General features: G+C 42.0%; 3 protein-coding genes across 3 annotated transcripts; 2 read left to right on the top strand and 1 right to left on the bottom strand.

Annotated features, from left to right (window-relative positions):
- Nucleotides 1-1,177: 1,177 nt before the first annotated feature.
- On the bottom strand, nucleotides 1,178-3,969 carry rpl21 (ribosomal protein L21). The gene is made up of 6 exons (XM_014975299.2): nucleotides 3,865-3,969; nucleotides 3,184-3,262; nucleotides 2,550-2,611; nucleotides 1,965-2,077; nucleotides 1,457-1,607; nucleotides 1,178-1,304 (listed from the first exon to the last, which is right to left on the bottom strand). Exons 2-6 carry the CDS (start codon nucleotides 3,248-3,250, stop codon nucleotides 1,215-1,217), a joined length of 483 nt encoding a protein of 160 aa, XP_014830785.1. The 5' UTR covers nucleotides 3,251-3,262; nucleotides 3,865-3,969; the 3' UTR covers nucleotides 1,178-1,214.
- A 568-nt stretch (nucleotides 3,970-4,537) lies between these two features.
- On the top strand, nucleotides 4,538-14,194 carry usp12a (ubiquitin specific peptidase 12a). The gene is made up of 9 exons (XM_014975250.2): nucleotides 4,538-4,749; nucleotides 5,680-5,760; nucleotides 8,910-9,123; nucleotides 9,324-9,559; nucleotides 9,688-9,764; nucleotides 11,084-11,167; nucleotides 11,625-11,822; nucleotides 13,169-13,247; nucleotides 13,328-14,194. The coding sequence occupies exons 1-9, from the start codon at nucleotides 4,702-4,704 to the stop codon at nucleotides 13,427-13,429; spliced, it is 1,119 nt and encodes a 372-aa protein (XP_014830736.1). The 5' UTR covers nucleotides 4,538-4,701; the 3' UTR covers nucleotides 13,430-14,194.
- A 4,510-nt stretch (nucleotides 14,195-18,704) lies between these two features.
- gpr12 (G protein-coupled receptor 12) lies at nucleotides 18,705-19,742 on the top strand. Its single transcript, XM_088001290.1, has one exon. The coding sequence runs from the start codon at nucleotides 18,705-18,707 to the stop codon at nucleotides 19,740-19,742; it is 1,038 nt and encodes a 345-aa protein (XP_087857416.1).
- Nucleotides 19,743-20,274: the final 532 nt, after the last annotated feature.

The raw sequence follows: 20,274 nt of genomic DNA, 5'->3' as shown, positions 1-20,274 counted from the left end.
TACAGCCAACACTATCTGAATGGTCAAGACAGAGAGCAATAATCGTTCATATCAATACTAAAGCTGCAGGTGGACCTCTTGGCTCAAAACAAGATGGTGCACACTGCCCCTGCTGGACAAACAAGAAAAGCTAAGTGAAGAATTTAGTATCCAACCGGATGTAAACTGTCCGGTTGGAGCGTTAGTATTAAATCATCTGAACCTGCAGTTTCCCGAGCAGCTGCAATTATTACAAGCTACATATATTCTCAGGTTAGGTCCTGAGAACGCGCATGACTTACATTTGCTCAGTGACATTTAGTTGAACAGCTTTATGACAATTTAAGTGATTCTAAAACTATTTTTGCTGTACTATGCAACTCTTGCTCGCACAGAAGCAATCTTTATAGAGATATTTATTTTTGCTCTTAATATTTAAAAAACCGGCAATATTTGAAGATTTTATAATTTGCTTTTCTAATTACAGCAAAAATTAACCTCAGTGAATTATGCAAAACGTAAAACTGAAAAATTGCTTTTCAGGATTTATGGTTTTCATTTTGTGAGAGTTTAGGAGAGGATTATTTGGAGTAAATATACAACTAAAGTGCATTTCTGAGCCAGTTCAGAAGTTACTTCATCTCAAAATATTTCACGAGTAAACCTCAAAGTTGAGACGTTTACAGAAAAAGTTATAACTTCTACACGTCTCCCCTCCAAATAGCTTTCGTCCCTGGTAGAGACTTTCATCTCTACCAGGGATGTCCGACTCCAGACCTCAAGGACCAGTGTCCTTTGAGGTGCTCCACAGCTAAATACCTTCCCAGTATTTCAAAAAGTGCAGCAGGGAATTCGAAATACACAATTGATCTAATTCAAGCAAACATCTAACAGCCCTAGGACTGAAGTCGGCCACTGCAGTCCAGCTCTGACCAATGAGAAAACTGCAGTCTGGAGAGCAATAGCTGGACCTCTAAAGGCATTCGCCCCGTCTGTGTTTCTCTCCTAGTTGTGTGGTTGGTGCAAACAATATGAAATGCTTGTGACATAGGCCCGTCACTCTCAGTTCGCCGGTGAAATAAGGTGCGTTTGATTTCATTTTTTTGGAAATCAAAGGAGGAGAATCATCACCGAGTGAAGGCCCGTCACAGCTGTTTCATATTTAAAAAGGCGTGCACAAGGACGACAGCATGTCAAATGGGATGTGTACAAATATCTTTATTAATTTGAGCACTTTATGCCATGAACTCGTAGGGGATTGGCTCCAGCAGCTGGGGCTCGTTCTTCTTGGTGCTGACAAAGTGAGCCTCACGAGGAGGAGCGGGCTGAGGAGGAGAACAAAAATAAAGTCAATATCACTTAACATACAAAGTGCGAAATCTCTCTGGAGGAAATTAAATGCAGTCGTTTGGTGCTTTGAATACATTTCTGTTACATATATTGTTCTCCGCTAAAACCTCTCAGGATCAGATCATACCTGGCGTTTCAGTTCCACCCAGGTGCCTTTCTGCTTGGCCTCCAGCTTCTTGCGCTCGTTCTCTTTGACGCGCTGCAGGAAGCTGTCCCTGCTCTTCGAATGCTTTACGTGCTCAATGCGCACGTTAATCCTCTTGGCCAGAATTTTGCCCCTGAAAAGAAAAGTGTACACAAACACAGGTATAAAAGCATTGCCTCAGTTGAGTGGCTTCAACTTCGACTCGTCTGCAATGCCCTGCAAAGCTGCGGACCTGTGATGTCTCCTCAAAACAACCCGAAGCCCAAACACCAGCTTTGGACCGGGATGCCTGAGGACGAGCTATTCTCCCCCACATGAATGACCACTGAGGACATACAGGCTCCAGGTGGCAAAGTGAAGATGGGGGTTTTTAGAAAGTTAAAAACAAACACACCAGAGGTTCAGGCAAACTTTCATCCCTCAGAGCAAAGAACAAGAGTTCCCCTTCTACAGAGTCCAAAGTAAAACAGAACAACCATTTTCTACTTACTTGACCTGCTTGTTGACAATAATGCCGACAGCATGTTGAGTCACATTGTAGACGCGTCCTGTTTTCCCGTGGTAGCACTTATGAGGCATACCTTTCTGAATGGTACCGGTACCCTGGAAAAACGTCCACATGACGATCAATCCACTATCACCACATCGAGTCCATTAGCTAGTGCTCAAACATCACCTCATATAAACCAATTATATTTTTTCATCCTTTTTAAAATTCCACACTTTTAACACCAACAAACTGTAGATGTTTGCTTCGTCCATCCTCAGCGTTTGATTACACCTTGAAAATACCTACACTGTTACTTTTTGTTGATGTATGTTGCTTTAATTAAAGCAGCATCGTCAGCTCAATGCAAAAGGCCATTTCACTGCTTTATGGAGCTGCTTAAATATGTTGTAAAAGAGCCTGGAGCATTGCGCACGTTTTAGTTCTCAAACCCTTTTGTGCTTTTTTTTTTTTTTTGAAAATTCATAAGTACTAAAATTCTCTATATGACTACACTGAAAATTTTTCTAGATGTTAAGGTTTTAAATATATATAACACAGAAGAAAAAAAAACATGTAATATCCCACCTTGATGTCTACGATGTCTCCTTTCTTGTAGATGCGCATGTATGTGGACAGAGGGACTGGGCCTGCGGAGTAGGGGGAAAAAAAGATCAGCATTAAAATAATGGAAATAACATTTAGAATAATGATTATTACTTTTTTTTTAATGCTGAACAATTAAAATGCTAAACAGTTTTTGGTTTTTACTGAAACAATAAAATTTCAGCTTGGCAGTATTTCATTACCTTGTTTCAAGAATACATAGAGGCTAAACATGTAGCTTAGGTTAGACAAATGTATAAACATACAATTAGATTATTGAAAGAAATCAAAACAAATATAACACTTGTCCTCACACAAACTCTCTGCATGGTTTTTAAACGTTTTCCAAGATAAAAATATTTTATTCTTTAAGCTTCTTTTTGAAGATACAAACATGAATCAGGCCTCAGTGTCCTGCTTCAACACATGAGTTATTAGAGAGTCAGTAGATGTTTAGGAGTTGATTCAGGTGTAAATCACACACCTGTCTTGAATAGCTAACATTGCAGGACGGTGGCCCTTTAGGACTGGAGTTTGACAGGCCAGTAATGAACACAGAAACTAAGATATTGCACTGGCCCTTTAACAATATAACATATATTAACCAGCTACTCACCATGTTTGCGGAAGGGCCTGCTAAACATGTACCTGGTCCCCCTCCTCTTGCCTCTGGTGTTCGTCATGATGCCTGATAACTGAGGAAAAATAAAGCCTTTAATAACCCACGAAATATACTGTCTACAACATGTCACCAAAAGTCAATGTTTATTTATGTAGCTTTCACCTAAATAGCAATATAGTTGTGTCTTCCCACCAACGAAAAAATCATTACTGTATCTAATTTATTGCTACATTCTAAGATCATAATTTCGAAATTATTTTCTTTTAACAAATTGCCATTTTAACCAAAGCTGCGTATGCTGCGTTGCAGAAAAATAAAACAATGTGGAGTTTACAGAGATAATCAATTCATCACCGTAGTCCATACCTCTAATTGTGTCTTATGACAACAGAAGTGCTACAACCCCGTTAACTGTTTTTACTACATATTTAATGTATTTCAAAGGACAGTGAGCCTTCTATCCAGTGTTTCTGAAGTAGACAGGGCCGCATGGAAAGCCACGCTGCTCCTCATGATCACAATTAGCGAACAAAACTACACTCGGCGATTATTTTCTACCCAATAACACTTCAGTAGCGCGTAAATACACATCTCCGGCGAGCGTACGGACATAACTATGTATAAATCAGGTAATAATAAAGAGGAAAATAACGATTTAAACGGAGAACATCTTACCCCCGGTCTCTACAAGATGGCGGGTACGGCGGAAAGAGAGATTAAAGGCCCCCAAACTCCGCCTTGTGAAGTAGGATTCAGGTAGAAAGTTCGATTGCCTGAACTAAAACAAAGAAATTAGATTATTTTAATAAGAAAATAAGTGTTTCGTATGTGTGTTTTTCTTTTAAATTAAATTAAAATATACAGTAAGTATAGGTATGTATTTCACATGAAATTGGGTGGAGCAATTTTTTAGCAAGCCTTTGAAATTATTCTACAACCAATCTCAAAGGTTGATTGCAACACTGCACCACAGTAGGAAATATTTGATACATTTGTTCGTACAGTGCAGTTAGTAAATTGGCTTTGTTGGAGTAAATAAATAAACAAATAAATAAATAATCACGGAAATATCCGAACAATATCCGAAAGTTAATGAAGACTAATAACGCAACGGGGAATCTGCAAGTTACATTACCACAATAAAAAAAATAATAACACAATAAACCTTTTCAGGAAGAAGATATTTCTCACTTATTTTGGTTCTAACCTTTCTCTCGCTTGTGAAAAACTATTGTTTAGCTTTTTTTATTTATTTATGTATGCATATAAAAGTCAAAAAGGTTTGCGTTGATGTTTAGTACTACTGTCCGAATATGTGCCAACATTGAAAAGCAACGAGAAGCCTATGGTTGTACTAATTAAACGAAGACGGAAGCAACTAGCAGTGAATGCTCTTGTCTTCTTCAGGCTGTTTGTCCGCAGCAGTCGCGAGCTCAGCAGCGTCTCCTCACGAGGACATCCAGCCCAGTCCTGTCAGCGCGCGGCTGTATATTGGAAGATGGCGCTAGCCGAATGGAAATCCTAATGACAGTCTCAAAATTTGCCTCTTTTTGTACCATGGTGAGTGCACAGCGGCCACATGCTGGCATTATTTAGATTATTTGCTGATTCAGAAACCCCCACTGTACCATTATCATCTATTTAAGCCCTGGAAATAGAAATGAAAGCAGTTAATGTTGGTTGTGCTAGGCAAGCAGTATTCGGTATGTAGCCACCCACCGCCTTCTCCTCCGCACTCTTTTTTTTCGTTAAAGGCTAAACACGGACATTTTCGAGTGTTTGTGGTTTCTTTGCTTAAGCTTTGTGTCTTAATTAGGTCATGTCTGTCGAAACTTAATGTGCAGACGGTGACAGTGCACCTGCTGACGTTGGGATTCAAAGCTAACCAGCTAATCTGTAGCTAAAATCAGTGTTTCTGCTTGTCAACAACTGGAGCAGCTGGGTAATGGATGACTTAAGGGAGACAAACACTTAACCTATATTATTTTTAGGGGAAACAATGAACACGGAAACTAAGATATTGCACTGGCCTTTAACTATATAACGTATATTAATAAGGTGGGCAATGACGACGTTTGCGGCGTAGTGGTGTTTTCCGTCTCTAGTTTTATTTCTTTTCTTCCTTCTGCGGCTTGACTTTGTGCTCCTATCAGATCATTCAAACCTTTATAATCTCCTTGGTATGGAAACTCACTAAAAAAATCACCCGACGGTTTGCATTTAAATCCTTCCGGGAATAGTGGGGATGCAGACATGTCTACCTTTACTGTCAGGTGAAAATTATGCATAATTTGCTCTAGTGACAAAAGAGGAATGACAAATATTTGCGTTTTTTATCTTTATTTTATTTGAACAAAAGTTGTTTTGAAAGGATCGATTCAAATCCATTGTCAGTGTAATGTGTGTTTTATTTTTTAAGTCGTAGATCAACTAAACTGATTAAGAGTTAGTGAAATTTACATGTGTGTGTGTGTGTTGCACTTTTTACAGGGCGCCAATGCCTCTGCTCTGGAGAAAGAGATTGGATCTGAGCAGTTTCCGGTTAATGAGCACTACTTTGGCCTGGTCAATGTAAGTGAATAACAAAGTGGTTGTTGGATCATGTGTCTTTATTTAAAGCTGACTTAATTTCCTCCCATTAAAACATATATGCAATGTCCCTGGAGTCGACTCTCCTCGCCGCAGCACGTGCTTTTAGTTTAGAAGTTGTCACAAGAGGAAATGCCATTTTAAAAAGACAAGGAAAAGGAGATTGTATACAGATTCATTTTTTGTTGCTGTTGCTAAGCTACATTCTCTAGAGAAATGCCAAAAATGTTTTTACCACTGTGGATAAAATACAGCCTCTTCACTGGAACAATTTTAAATACTTATTTATTCAAAATGTTTACTTATGAATACACATTTGAAAGGAACTAATCATGGTTTACTTTAAAAACATTTCTGAATTGCTTAATTAGTTAATATCAGAGAACTTTGATGTATATTGACAAATAATTAAAAAAAATATTTTTATTGGTATGCTGGAGATTCAGCGATTGTTGAGTAAAACACGAAATGTGGAACACGTTTCTACCAATTTCAGAAAAAAAAAAAAGTCAGTCATAAACACTGAAAGCAAGTTTTCTTCCTCAGTGAACTCAGAAAAGCTCTGCTTTAATAATAAAATCAATTATTGGTTGATTATCTCTTTCAGTGTGCTGTTAAGCTGCACTCTGAAGGAAAAGCTGTCGTCCAGGCAAATAGCCTTAATATTTGTAAAATTATATTTGCTGGGGGAAAAATATTGAGATCATCTATGACTTTTTGGGAAACCATGACTTTAGTTTGGTTCTCAAAAGGAACGTATATTTTACACAAGAGCTGAACAACTCTTTAATTTTTCTATTTAAGTCTGTATGAAAATCAAATGAACTATAAATAAATGTTAGAACATTTTCCTACCGTATATTATTTTAACAACAGTAGGAATAAATGTTGCTTTTGCCTTTTAAATAAAAACTCATTAAGTCTATTTTTTTTTTTGTATGTTTTCATGTTGATACTGTGAAATTGTGGCATTTCTACTAGAGGTTTTCTGTGAGAATCTCATAGCAGCCCATACCTAGTCTGTTTGTTTAAGACAAAAACAATAAAAATGCAGAACCCTAACATGAGGAAGATGGATTCATGACGGTGTTTTATGCATTTATGTGACTCAGATGCTGGAACACATCGTGACACAGTGGAATTGTGTGTTTTCTCAGACCATAAATACCTACTGGTAATTTCTTAGAAACCTTCTTATGTAAGTATTACTACTAGAGAGCCAAGAAACCTGGGACATTTGAGACAAAAGAGAAATTGTCGACTTCATTACTCTCTCCTGTTCTATGGGTTTTGACGAGTAGAGACTCTTATTTTGACATTCCCCATGTCTAGATAAGTATGGAAAATAAAAACTGAGAGTGAGTTGTAGAGTCTCAGTCTTACATTGACTCAATGGAAATTGCGTTAGATGAGATAAAATCTCAATCTGATCTTTATTTTTCTCAAAATTCTGGAACTCTGGGTTACAAGATTTCTGAACTGATTTCAGATTAAAAAATACTTTTTTGTGTTGTGGAGGTATTACTGACAAATTGGGTTATAGAGAATCTGTATTTATCTAAAATAGTCTAATGAGGAATTTGTTAAAGATTTGAACTTATGTTAGTTTTGTCCAGATGCCGAAAAAAATTTTCGACGCTGGAAAATTGTCAGCCAGCTTCAGTGCTCTGATGCTTCCTTGAAAACTCGCTCTGCTAAAAGCTTACAGTCCTACTAATATTATTGCTTATATGTTTGTTTTTTGTAAAGTTGGGATTCCTGTGGCTTTGCTGGTGGCTGGATTTAATCTGAATTTAATTGCATATTTGAACTTGGCTTTTCCAAACTTCCAGAAGGGGAAAATCCCAACTTGAACAAGAGCTCTGTTTTCGTTCTTTGGTTCTGGTGTTGTTTCATTGATAACTGTAGCTTATTATTGTCCTAGTAAGCTGTAAAACTGTTTGACATTTTGCCATTGATAAAATGAAAAACGAGAGCAAGAGAGGCGTAGCTGCTCAGTTCCTCGGTGCAGTCAGGGAAACGCACGAGAAGGATCGTTTCACCACCTGCTGGAGCTTTTAACGCAAATTAGGCCAAAGTATCATTAGGATGCAATCATCAATCCTCGTTCTCTGACGTTGATTTGCAAAATAAAGTGGATGTGATGCTTTAATGCAATTTATATTTTTACATTAGACTGCTGTAGGTAAATTCATGCTGCAGTTTAGATGCAAACTTGCTGCAGAGCAGTGAAGTAGCTTCATGGTCCAGTGTTCAGCTGGAAGATAACAGCTTGCAGTGCACACTTACGGAGCTACTAGTTAGTATTAAGATAAACATTATTAATCTGTTGTAAACTATAAGAAAACAAAATGTTTCAAGAAATATAATAAATCTTTAAATCTTTTTTGTATTAGTGGTTTACCTTGTCGCTATATTCTCCACTGAAAAATGTCCAGATCAGATTGCATGCACAGCTGCTGCACCAGGTTTCTCTGCTGGTTATTTATTATTTTTTTTGTGCTGAGTGCAGGAAACCAGTTTTGCAAGAATTAAAAAAAAAAAGGAACACGTTTGTGCTTCTTCAAGCTTTTTACACTCAAGTATGTTGGGATGTTGGGATCAGTTTGGGAAAAAATGTCCTTTTTGTGACGCTCTTTGCTTAAAATGACCTGAAGCAAATTGATTTCTTTTGGGATTCTAGGAGTTAAAGACGAACGATGCATGAGCAGGGTGGATTTACTTTGTTATAAATATAACAGAACAGGTAGCGATAGATGATTCAAACAAAGGACACGCACTGTTTAAAAAAAAAAAAAAGAAGCCTGTGATTTACGTCATTTGCTCTTGAATTTGCTCTTTTATGTTGTAAGAGGCGGCGAAGCTTTGATGTAGAAATCTAGCCTGCCTTTTAAAAATCACAATGATTGTTGTGTGCTTACCGTACATCTACCACCTGGCTCTGGAGCGCTCTGATGGAGCAGAGGCTGCTGGCACACACTCAATCTAAACTACATTTTTTTTTTAAAAGGGTCAGCAATCAAAGTGAAGAGGTGGATATGCTATCTGGCTGTAATTGCAGCTCAGCTGTGGCTATAGGATTTTTTTTAATTACTCATTTCTGTTTTGTGATCTTTTTTTTTTTTTTTTAGTTTGGGAACACCTGCTACTGCAACTCGGTGCTGCAGGCTCTTTACTTCTGCCGGCCGTTTCGGGAGAAGATCCTGGCGTACCGCAGTCAGCCTCGGCGGAAGGAGAACCTGCTCACCTGCCTGGCCGACCTGTTCCACAGCATCGCCAACCAAAAGAGAAAAGTGGGGGTCATACCACCCAAGAAGTTCATCACACGGCTACGCAAGGAGAATGGTGAGCGGGGAAGGAAACGCAAATAAAACAACCTGTTTCAGATGAAGATCCAGTGCATCTTACAGTCCTCCTCTCCTCTCCTCTCCTCTCCTCTCCTCTCCTCTCCTCTCCTCTCCTCTCCTCTCCTCTCCTCTCCTCTCCTCTCCTCTCCTCTCCTCTCCTCTCCTCTCCTCTCCTCTCCTCTCCTCTCCTCTCCTCAGAGCTGTTTGACAACTACATGCAGCAGGATGCCCACGAGTTCCTGAACTACCTGCTCAACACCATCGCAGATCTGCTGCAGGAGGAGAGGAAGCAGGAGAAGTCTAACGGTCGCCTAGCCAACGGCACATTGGACTCCCAGAACAACAACAGCAACGCCACGCCTGCTCCCACCTGGGTCCACGAGATCTTCCAAGGCACTCTGACCAACGAGACGCGTTGTCTCACGTGTGAAACGGTGAGATCGCGTCGTACATTTTCACTGACGTAAACGTTCTTTTTCTGGGGGGGTCTGAAAAGTTGGAGTCCTATTTAAAAAAAAAAAAAAAAAAATCTGCCATTTTAACATGTTTTTTCCCTCTCCAGATAAGCAGCAAAGATGAAGACTTTCTGGACCTTTCTGTGGATGTGGAACAGAATACCTCCATCACACACTGCCTCAGGTAAAACTACGCCGCTGATTAACTGAACCATCCTGAAACGGACTTGTGAATTTTGAAGAATTGTAATTAAAGCTTCTTCCATTTTGAAATGATTAATTTATTGAGCATCGCTGCATGGTTGTGTGTCAACAGAGTTTATTAATGTGATGTCATTTTTAGAAGTCTGCGTTTGTCATTTCCTGCAGAACAGGAACCTGTGGTAAAACGGCATGTATGCTGAACCAACCCCAATTTCTTATAATTTTTACCGTTTAAAAAATTAAATCTAATGTATAATAAATGATAATACTGCAGGAATCTTTTTTCCCCATCAGTGTGACAGGAAGGTTTCAGTCCGACAACCGTAGGCCTCGCTCTTCCTTTCGTTTATGCTGCAGGGGTGCGTGGCCGCTGGTTCTGCTCACTTCTGTGTTTGTACGTCTTGCATGCAGCGTAGCGGAGTCAAGCTGGCAGTTCCCTCCAACGCAACAAGAAAAAAAAAATCAATAATTTACTTTAACGAATCAGCTGAATGCATTGCTGTAAGCAAGATAAGACCACAGTGAGGCGTGCTTTTTCTGTCTAGAGGCAGAAACTTAAGCAGCCGTTTTCAAAGTCCGGACCAACGAAAAATGCAGGTCAAGTCCCAGAATTAAGAATGTGGAATCTTGTCAAATTTGTGCATTAAATATAAAAGAGCTCTCAAAATCAAACTGTCTTCTCAGTGTACCCTTACACCAACATTCAGTGACGGAGCGTAAATCTTTTCTGCTGCTACCTCACAACTGTAAACCTGTTTAGTAAAGGAAATGATGCTAAATTGGCCACTTGTTTGGAGGCTACAGACTTTAGCAACGCAGCTTGGGTTTGTCCAAAAACACATTTTCAACAACAATAGGTTTTGTATCGCTTGTCCATTAAATGTATAGATGTTCTTCCTCAAGTGTTTTATTTAGTATTTATAAATAAATAGGTTTATTTCTGATTTTATCAGTTGAAAGAAACGAAACAGCTGTTTCTTTGACCCAGCCAGAGTCCAAGTTGGCCAAGTCAGTAGTTTCCTGCACGCTGGTTAAGCTGCTCCTTTGCTATTTTTTCATATTTTTCACAGCAGACATGTTAGTATAAGCTTCCTAAAAAACCTTTTTTGGACTTCTGTATTATCAAAAAGGTTAAAGTGGTAAAAAAAAAAAAAAAAAAAAATAGATTTAAGATCTACTTAACATAATAGCAGCTAAAATGCTTTGTTTGGGAACACAGAAATGGCACCAGGAAGATGTGGGATTATTTTTGTAAGCGTGGACCCTGGATTAACTGTTTTTTCTTTTGTTTCCTCTCAGAGGGTTCAGTAACACGGAGACTCTGTGCAGTGAGTACAAATACTACTGTGAGGAATGTAGAAGCAAGCAGGAGGCGCACAAGAGGTCAGTGGAGCAGATTCTTTTGGGTCCAATGTCCTGCAAAAATATTTATGCCCCTCAAGTTTTTCACATTTTGTTCCACTGAATCCACAAACTTTAATGACTTTTACTGGGATTTTATGCGAGAGATCAACACAAAGTGGCGTGAGATAATTGGAGGAAAATACCACATCTAGGAAGTATGCTCTCCATCCAGTGTGACTGAATTTGAGCTGTTTTGCAAAGAGTAAGCCAGATTTTCAACCTTTGGATGTGTAAATCTGGTGGAGCTCTAAAGGAAAAGCCTCTAAAGATTTTTTTTTTTTTTTGTCAAAGAAAAATCTTGGAGCCTTTTCCTTCCACCTCAAAATTATTCAGAGCTTCATGTTGAAATCCCAGTTAAACACATTGATGTTTCTGGTGAAAGTCACTGTAAATTGTCCATCGTCTCGGTTAATTGAATTCGTCTCCGGCCCTTCAGGATGCGTGTGAAGAAGCTACCAATGATTCTGGCTCTGCACCTGAAGCGCTTTAAGTACATGGAGCAGCTCCAGCGATACACCAAGCTGTCCTATCGCGTTGTCTTCCCTCTGGAGCTCCGTCTCTTCAACACCTCTGGAGACGCCACCAATCCCGAGAGGCTATACGACCTGGTTGCTGTGGTAGTGCATTGTGGGAGGTGAGCATGCGAACGAGCAACCGGTGTTTAAAACATCTCTTCTCCTTTTGACTCTAAGAGTGGGAGTTTGTGTGTGTCTGTGTTTATTTAAGGTGTTCCCTGCTTGTTTTTCAGTAAGTGCGTGCTGGAACAGACTTGAGCTCTGCACGAAACAAACAATAACGGAGGGAAAAAAGGTTGAACTTTAGAGTGGGATAAGAGCCCTACATGTGTAAAATGTCATCTCTAATTCGAGCTCGCTCCAGTCTAAACCCCTTAGTGATTTAAGAGCCATCCATATCAGTCAAGAAGTGGCCCAATAGAGTGAGCATCAGGCTGCTCGAGGGGGGGAAGTAGGTTCAACATTCATCTGCATTTAAATGGAGTGGAATCCATTATTTACAAAGCATAGTTCCCAGTGATAAAAAGGTGCAGGGAAAAAACAAAAGGCCCAAGAATAGAGCTTTAGCCGACATGTTGGGTCAGCAGTGGAGGAGGAAGAGACGGCAGTCCTCACAGAAAAACCTCCGTCATGGAGCTGAGCTTGTGATTCCCACCCATTGCTCCAGCCGTCTGCCTCAAAGGCAGCAGTAATGGTCTAACAGTGGAAACAATACACATTTTCCACATTCAGTTGCTATAAATAAAAGTTGACACTGAAGGAGCGACAGGGATTTCTGGCAACTTCTGGATTTATTCCCTACATGTGGCAACAATTTCTTATTTTATCTGCAACTCTTCACTGGTTGTAAAACAGAAGGTGTTAAAACCTCCACAAATTGAGTTGGAGAATGTCTTGTAGTATGTATTTACCCTTTTGGCCACAAATGAGGCACCAAAAGTGAAGCAAGGTGGTGGCAGCGTCATGGTTGATGGAAGTATGTAAATCTGAGTTTTGACCCCAAACCTTCAATTATCTGCCAGAAAGTTGAAGAGGGATTTCATTTTCCATTTAGATCTGCAGATTTGCCTTTTCAGGCCTGGAGACTTCTAACACGGATTAAATCTGGGAAGAGAAATGTTGCGAAATTGGGATGAATAGATTTCTGCTGAAACTGAATCAAAGGATGGTTCAACAAAATATTGGAGAATTAAGACTGTTGGAGTTTTTTGTCTTACATTTCCCCTCTAAAATGTTTTTTTTGTTGTTTTTGAAGTATACAGAATGGATGCAGCATGTAATGTAATCGTTGTGATGTAATTATTGTATATGACCTTGCATTACACATTTTGAAACACTTTAGGGAAATACATTCTCCTCTCAAATGTCCAGAATGTTTTAAAACTACCTGAAAACCTCAGAAATTTAAAGCTGAATCTGTAAATTGTAGCTCTAAAGGATAAACTTTTTTTTGTTGTTTTTTCAGTGGTCCAAACAGGGGTCACTACATCGCCATTGTAAAAAGTCATGACTTCTGGTTGCTGTTTGATGACGACATTGTAGAGGTAAGCAGGTTGTGTTGCGTTTAGGAACCATGTCTGTCTGTCCTGTAACTGAGCCGTCCGTCTCGCTTCTGCTCTTGTAGAAAATCGACGCCCAGGCCATCGAAGAGTTCTACGGTCTCACCTCCGAGATCTCCAAGAACTCCGAGTCGGGCTACATCCTCTTTTACCAGTCCAGAGACTAAACCAGATGTGGACCGCAGCGCTTTGCCACATCATCCCAGAGAGACGCTCTCTTCTAACTTTGTTGGGGAGGGGGGGAAGCAGCAGATTGTAAACTCGCACGGCGTCATACCTGCTTCTACCTGAGGCTTCTCAGCGCCGCAGCTCAGCCGTGGCAGTCCCCTCTACTTACCAGCTGGCCCCCCCTCCTCCTCCTCCTCCTCCTATGCCCTTACTGCTCCCCTTCATCCACCGCCACCGCTGCTGCTGCGAGGACGGAGAGAGACGACAACAAATGAAACTGTCATGATTGTTTGCAGAAGAAGGGACTGAGGGTTGTACAGATTTTGACTGGCTGTATGAGTGCTGTTCTAGTTTTTGCCTTGGGTGTGGGGTGAGTGGGTATTTAATTCATATGATGTAATATCGGCCTGGAGTCTCCACCTCCCACAATGTTAACCTAAACTGTGACAAAAGTTTTTTTGTTTTGTTTTTTTTGGTCATGGACGTGACGGAGGACGGACAGGAGGTGGGTGCCCTGCTTACAGGGAGCACTGGGCTGTGTATTTCTAGTGTACAGAATGGTATTTGTATAAATATTTCATTAAGATATTATCATTGGAAAATGTTAGACTCGGAGAAGATGTATTAACACTATGGTGCACTTTTGATACTGTTTTGTAGGTGTTGGCAAGCTTAATGTGAGGGTGGGGGGTTGCTTGAAAAGGCCTGTTGTGAAGCGATCATTTTCTGTTTTAAAGAAAAAGAAATAAAGCCAATAAGATTGAGGGACCGTCTGCTCTACTTTCTGCGTCCCACAGGTCCCACTGATGACTCATAGGGGGACTCGACGTCGCCATCTAGTGGTGTGCTTCGCTACTCCTGCTTTTTGTTAAATTCCATCCGGAGTTATTTTTAATCCATTCAGAGCCAGTAAACAGCGCAGCCGGAAGATCACACACCGATGCATCTCAATAGATTTGGATGTTGTTGCATATGCTTAATTTTTTTTATTGTTATTTTGATTATGACCAATAACTCTGCACCCCTCCGAAAATGTATTATACGAGCTCAATCAAGATTATTCTATAAATGTATCTATGACTGTACAATAATATGGAATGCTTTTCCATAATAAACTGTACCAAACGTAAGGTCTTCCGACCACCATAACTCTTTATGTGGCCCTCTAAACTAGAAAGACCTATAAATGGAGAATTCAAGAAAACATTTGTGTTCCTAAATACTTTTTTATCAAATCAAAGCCGTGTTTGTATTCTGCTAAAATAAGAGTATTTAACTTTAAGACATGATCTTCTTAAAATGCTGAACTGTTGCACACTGGTCCAAAATCCTCTTTTGTGATGAAATTAAATTCTGGATATCATTTGGAAATCAAATTGTGTTAAGTCTATTTTAGTGTCGGCGTCACGTGATCTGCTGATGGTTGTCTATCATCTTTTACCTAAAGTTTGCACAGCCAAGCATCTTTTAGTGCATTTCATTAGACAAGTTTTTATTCATTTCAGTTCTTTAATCTCCCCTGACATAAATCCCAAAGTAAAGCTGCAGGTTGTTAAGAGGAAAATGTGAATGTTTGAATCTGATCGCTCTCCATGTCACACCGCATTCATGCAGTAAATCATGCAAAAGCAGCCTGGGCCCCGTTTTAAGTGCACACAAAACATTCTTTCAGTAGGCCGACACTTCTGTTTAAAAAAAGTCATTTTTATTCCTCCTATGCAATCAAGTTTTATGAGAATATCACTCTACATACTTTTCGCCTTATGAATATTATTCAAAGTTATCTAACGATATGCATCTGCATGATCATCTTAATGCATTTTTGTGCAGCCCACATGTCTTCTGAGGTGACTTCGCAGCAGAAGATGGAGGACAGGGAGGAAGAGGAGGCTGGTGACACACATCGGAGGTCGCTGTTAATAGCTCAGACAGGACCAGAATAGCAGGGCGTCGCGGGAGGAAAAGCGACTCTCTGCATCCAGCAACCTCCCGTCTGAAACTTGGGTCTGGCCAAAAACAAGTTAAACATCTTCCACAATTACTCCTACTAAATTATATGCTCAACATTTAAGGGGGAGGAGAAAAAAAACCCCTGTTGTTTACTCGGTAATACCTTGATGAAGCGCGAGGCAAATTACCGGAGTTCAAACCAGTGTGACCCTACTGGGACTCCTCCTTCAGCAGCATCATCATCCTCATCTCCACCTTCCTCTCTTCTCACTCACCTCCTGTCTGCCCCCCTCCCTCCTCTCCTCCTCGTTCTCTCCTCCTCCTCTTCCTCCGCCGCTGCTGCTCCACTCGCCGCTCCGTCCCCGCACCACCGCAGTCCACGGCCCCGTCAGTGGCCGAGCCGCCGCCGCGCTCTTCCCTCCCCGGTCTTTCTTCCATGATCCTCTCTCCTCCTCTTCCTCTCCTCGCTGTGAGCTGCGTCTCTGTCCGCCGGCGCCGCATCATCTGCATCCCTAACATGGGAATACAAAACGGTCGATCTTCCATTTAGACGGGAAGTCGCACCTCGCAGAGTCAAGGTAGGCTGGATGGACGGATGGATGGATGAATGGATGGAAGCTTGGTGATTACTGAGCATCCTTTGCATGAATGGAGAAATGCATGTTTTTTTCTTGTTCTTCTTCTCTTCTTTACCTTCATTATGCGGACTGAGCTAGTGAAGGTGCAATGCCATTTTTCCAAAGCAAGGTGCGCAGGGATGTGGTGGCGTTTCCATGACGGGTGCGGTATGTTCTCTAGCAGCTGGTGGATTGAGCTGTGGCCATTGGCAGGGCAGCGCTGTCGGTATTGACTTCTGCAACCTGTAAGTTAGTGCAAAGCATCGATTTTGGTTATCCGCTGGCTTCTTTTGTCGATTCGTTTATAAACACAGCCCTTGACCGTAATAGACCTCTGTTGGGATAACTTTTAGTCAATCTGTTCCACCTCTCCACTGATAGCGCGGCTGTACCTCATATAATAATTGCAGAGTGTAGTGTTTGGTCTTTAAAAAAAAAAAAAAAAAAAGAACCAACGAAGTGAATTCTGAGCAGTAACACTGCTGCGAGCTTTAGTCTCCAAAGCCCGGAGAACACTCAGTACCACTTTCTGAAAACCGAGACTGTGCCGGGCAATGAGTGAATGTGATAAAAACAGCCTTAAATCAAAGCTGGATAAAGTGATCAAGCCCAGCCTTAATTAAATATTAATCAGAAAGCAAAACAATTCAAGAGATGTATTCATGTATCTTTACAGTGGCTGTTTTGGTGACGATGTGGGTAAACGCTCAGGGCGTCATCTTTTGATGGAGCGATTGAGTAAAAAAAAAAAAAGTTGCATCCTGAACTAGTTTGGGATTCCAGACTGGGATTTGTTGATTCTACTGTAACGCCTCTAGAAAAAAATAAGATTGTTCACCACAGCTATCTAAGGATGCTGGTTTGAGCAACTGTAGTTTAATATCTAAAAAATAACTTTAATTAGTAGAACCTAAGTTGGATTTTTATACACTGAAGAAATTGAAAACCTTGGTGAAAGCAAACAAACAAGGAGTTATAGTTTTGTCGACTTATCAAAACTATTTTTGAAACTGGTTGGACCTTTTCAGGTTGGAGATGGGCTCGAAATCAACTCCCAAGAAAGTGTTAAAAAAACAACAACACTTTCTTCAAACAGTGGTCTAGGAATAAGTCGGGATCTTTCAAAAGGACAATGTTTTTTTTATGTCAAAAATGTTTATCTGAGAGTTTTCGTGAAGCTCGTTTATAATTCTCACTTAAACAGATGAAATTTTTTTAAAAAGTCAGATGGGAAAATGCGTGTTTTTCCTTTAGTTGCAACATAATTCTGACAATAATTATCTTTAAAAAAAGCCAATACCTTACTTTCAAGTTCTTTAAACATTCATGTTTGAGGTTAATTAGCATTTTGTATTAACAGAGTGGTTATAAAAACTGTCCTCAGAAATAAGACTTACCTAATAACCGTGCAAACAGTCTGTAAATGGATCTGCATTGAACAAAGATGGAACTGGTGGATCAGTGAGCTGCATATTTTCAGTTTTCTTTTAGGGGTAGCGGGATGAAGGTGTTAAATGAAATTTTCTCCATGCCTTTCTCACACGTGATCTCAATCTCAAAGTTGTTCCACCGGACTGAGATCTGATGTTTCCAGAGATCATCAGGGCAGTGAACCCATTTTCAAATTCAAGACATTAGTTTGGGGACTATTTAAGCTTTGTGGCATCATCAGTCGTCACACACACTGTGGGGATCCATGTGACGACTCCATGATCCTTCACATTGTTCATATTAAAAATGCTGGCCCTGATAAAAGTTGCAGGGGGGAAACCAAGACTCGTCAGACCAAGCAGTGTTTACCAATCTGTTGGTCTTGAGTTGTTCTCCCAGCTTTCTGTTTTAGCTGATAGAAGCAGCAGCCAGTGATGTTTATTGATGCTGTGGTCTATGTTCTTCCCAGGTTCTGTTACTAAATCTGCTTAGCTTTATCTTAAAAGTGTTGACAGATTAACACTTTTAATCTGTGTTAAAAGAGGACACGGGAAAAACTGTCAATTTGAGTAGGTTGTATTACAGCAGTGACATCTTTCTGGTCTGTCTGGAGCTGCAGCTCTAGTCCGGACCAACACCAGGAAAATGGACCAATAACTGCACTATACAGATTTTAAAATTTCTGAGTTGCACATCAAGTATGGACAGTAAAGACCCCCAGGTCTTCATGGATTTGTTTTAGTCATTGTTCCTGGGACCAGAACTAAACAAGGCGAAACAGCATGTCGTTTCGTTCCTCGGCTCTGGAACAAACCCCCTGGAAACCTGAGATTGGTTCTTTTAAGTCAGGACTGAAAGCATAACTTTTTATTTTAGCTTTTATCAAAACAATCTGACTGATGAAACGTTTAAAACATTAGTTTATCTCTTTAAAATTCACATCTTAACTTCATGCAAGGCTTTTATTCTGATGCTTTGTCTTTCTGTCTTTCCGTCAATGTTGAGTCAAGCGTTCCGGATTACCTCGTCTATGGTTATGTAAATAAACTTGCCTTGCCTCGACTTTGCATAATATTCTCACATTCTTACGCCTGCTTATTTTTGAACATCACCTCTTCTTCACGACTGAACAAAGTGTTCAAAGACGAAGAGGAAAGTCAATCCAGCTCACTTCGCCTCGTCATGAGATTCACTCGCTACAGACTGGCGGAGCTTGTGTTTTTACCCCCTGAACTTTCTGCACGTGGTAATTTTAGTGTGTGTGCTCTAATTTCAGATGGGGGGCACAATGAGCGAGGAGCCACCGGTCTCCCCCAGCTGGCTGAGCCCCGATCCCACAGCGTGGGCCAGCGGGGCCCCGATGGACAACAGCACCAGCTTGGGGTCGTTCCCAGCGGAGGACTCCCCCCTCCGGCCCAGCCAGCTGCCACTGCTGGTCAACCCCTGGGACATCGTGCTGTGCTCATCGGGGACCCTGATTGCCTGCGAGAACGCCTTGGTGGTGCTGGTGATCTGGCAGAACCCGACGCTCAGAGCCCCCATGTTCCTCCTGATCGGCAGCCTGGCTCTGGCCGACCTGCTGGCCGGCCTGGGCCTGGTCCTTCACTTCACCTGTGCCTACCTGCTCCGCTCGGACTCGGCCCAGCTGCTGACGGTGGGCCTGGTGGTGGCTTCCTTCTCGGCCTCCGTCTTCAGCCTGCTGGCCATCACCGTCGACCGCTACCTGTCGCTGTACTACGCCCTCACCTACAACTCGGAGCGGACGGCGGCCTTCACCTACACCATGCTGGTGCTGCTGTGGGGTCTCTCCCTGTGTCTCGGCCTGCTGCCGGTCACCGGGGTCAACTGCCTGGCCGAGGAGGTCACCTGCAGCGTGGTTCGACCTCTGACCAAGAACAACATCGCGGTCCTGTCCGTCTCCTTCCTGCTGCTCTTTGGCCTCATGCTGCAGCTCTACGTCCAGATCTGCAAGATCGTGATGCGCCACGCCCACCAGATCGCCCTGCAGCACCATTTCCTGGCCGCCACGCCCCACTACGTCACCACCCGGAAGGGCGTGTCCACCCTGGCCATCATCCTGGGCACCTTCGCCGCCTGCTGGATGCCGTTCACCGTCTACTCCCTCATAGCCGACTACACCTACCCTCCGCTGTATACCTACGCCACGCTGGTGCCTGCCACTTACAACTCGATCATTAACCCGGTCATCTACGCCTTCAGGAACCAGGAGATCCAGAAGGCGCTGTGGCTGGTGTGCTGTGGCTGCGTGCCGACCAGCGTGGCGCACCGTGCTCGGACACCAAGCGACGTGTGACCTCGGAGACCCTGGGCGGGTCGAGAAGGGTCAGCTCTGCTCCTCCGCTGGAGCCGTCCGGCGTTACGAGGAGGGCAGCGGCGTAGGGATTGCGGGTGCAGCTCTGGTTGGAGACGCAGCAGCCTGCTGTGTCTCCCTGTCTTCCCAGCGCCAGGCCAAGAAGGTGGGCTGCATCCTGCCCACTCTGTGTGTACTGTTAATTTCTACAGGAAAGCGCATCCCCATGTTCCGGTGCGCGTAAACAACGCACGCCCTCTGACAGCTCTGTAGCTTTACTTGTTTTCATGATGCACAGAAATGATCTCCCAGCTGATGAACAGCGGCTGAGCCACACTTGAAGCCCGTCTGGGGCAGCAGCAGCGCTCCGGTTGTTGCCGCCGCTGCTGCTGCACTCTGGACGTGCGTCGAAAGCTGAGCAGACCCAGAGAGCTAAAAATAGACCGATGCTCTCTGATCCGCTCCACAGACGCCAGGGAAGAAATCTAGCCTCTTTTTCTCCTCGCCTCGCCCATTTCTTGCCCCTCCTCCTCCT

This window comes from Poecilia mexicana, unplaced genomic scaffold (genome assembly GCF_051168715.1).
Source record: "Poecilia mexicana isolate PSO_F unplaced genomic scaffold, ASM5116871v1 scaffold_20, whole genome shotgun sequence".
Classification (NCBI taxonomy): domain Eukaryota; kingdom Metazoa; phylum Chordata; class Actinopteri; order Cyprinodontiformes; family Poeciliidae; genus Poecilia; species Poecilia mexicana.
This window is presented reverse-complemented; position numbering and strand designations above follow the sequence as displayed.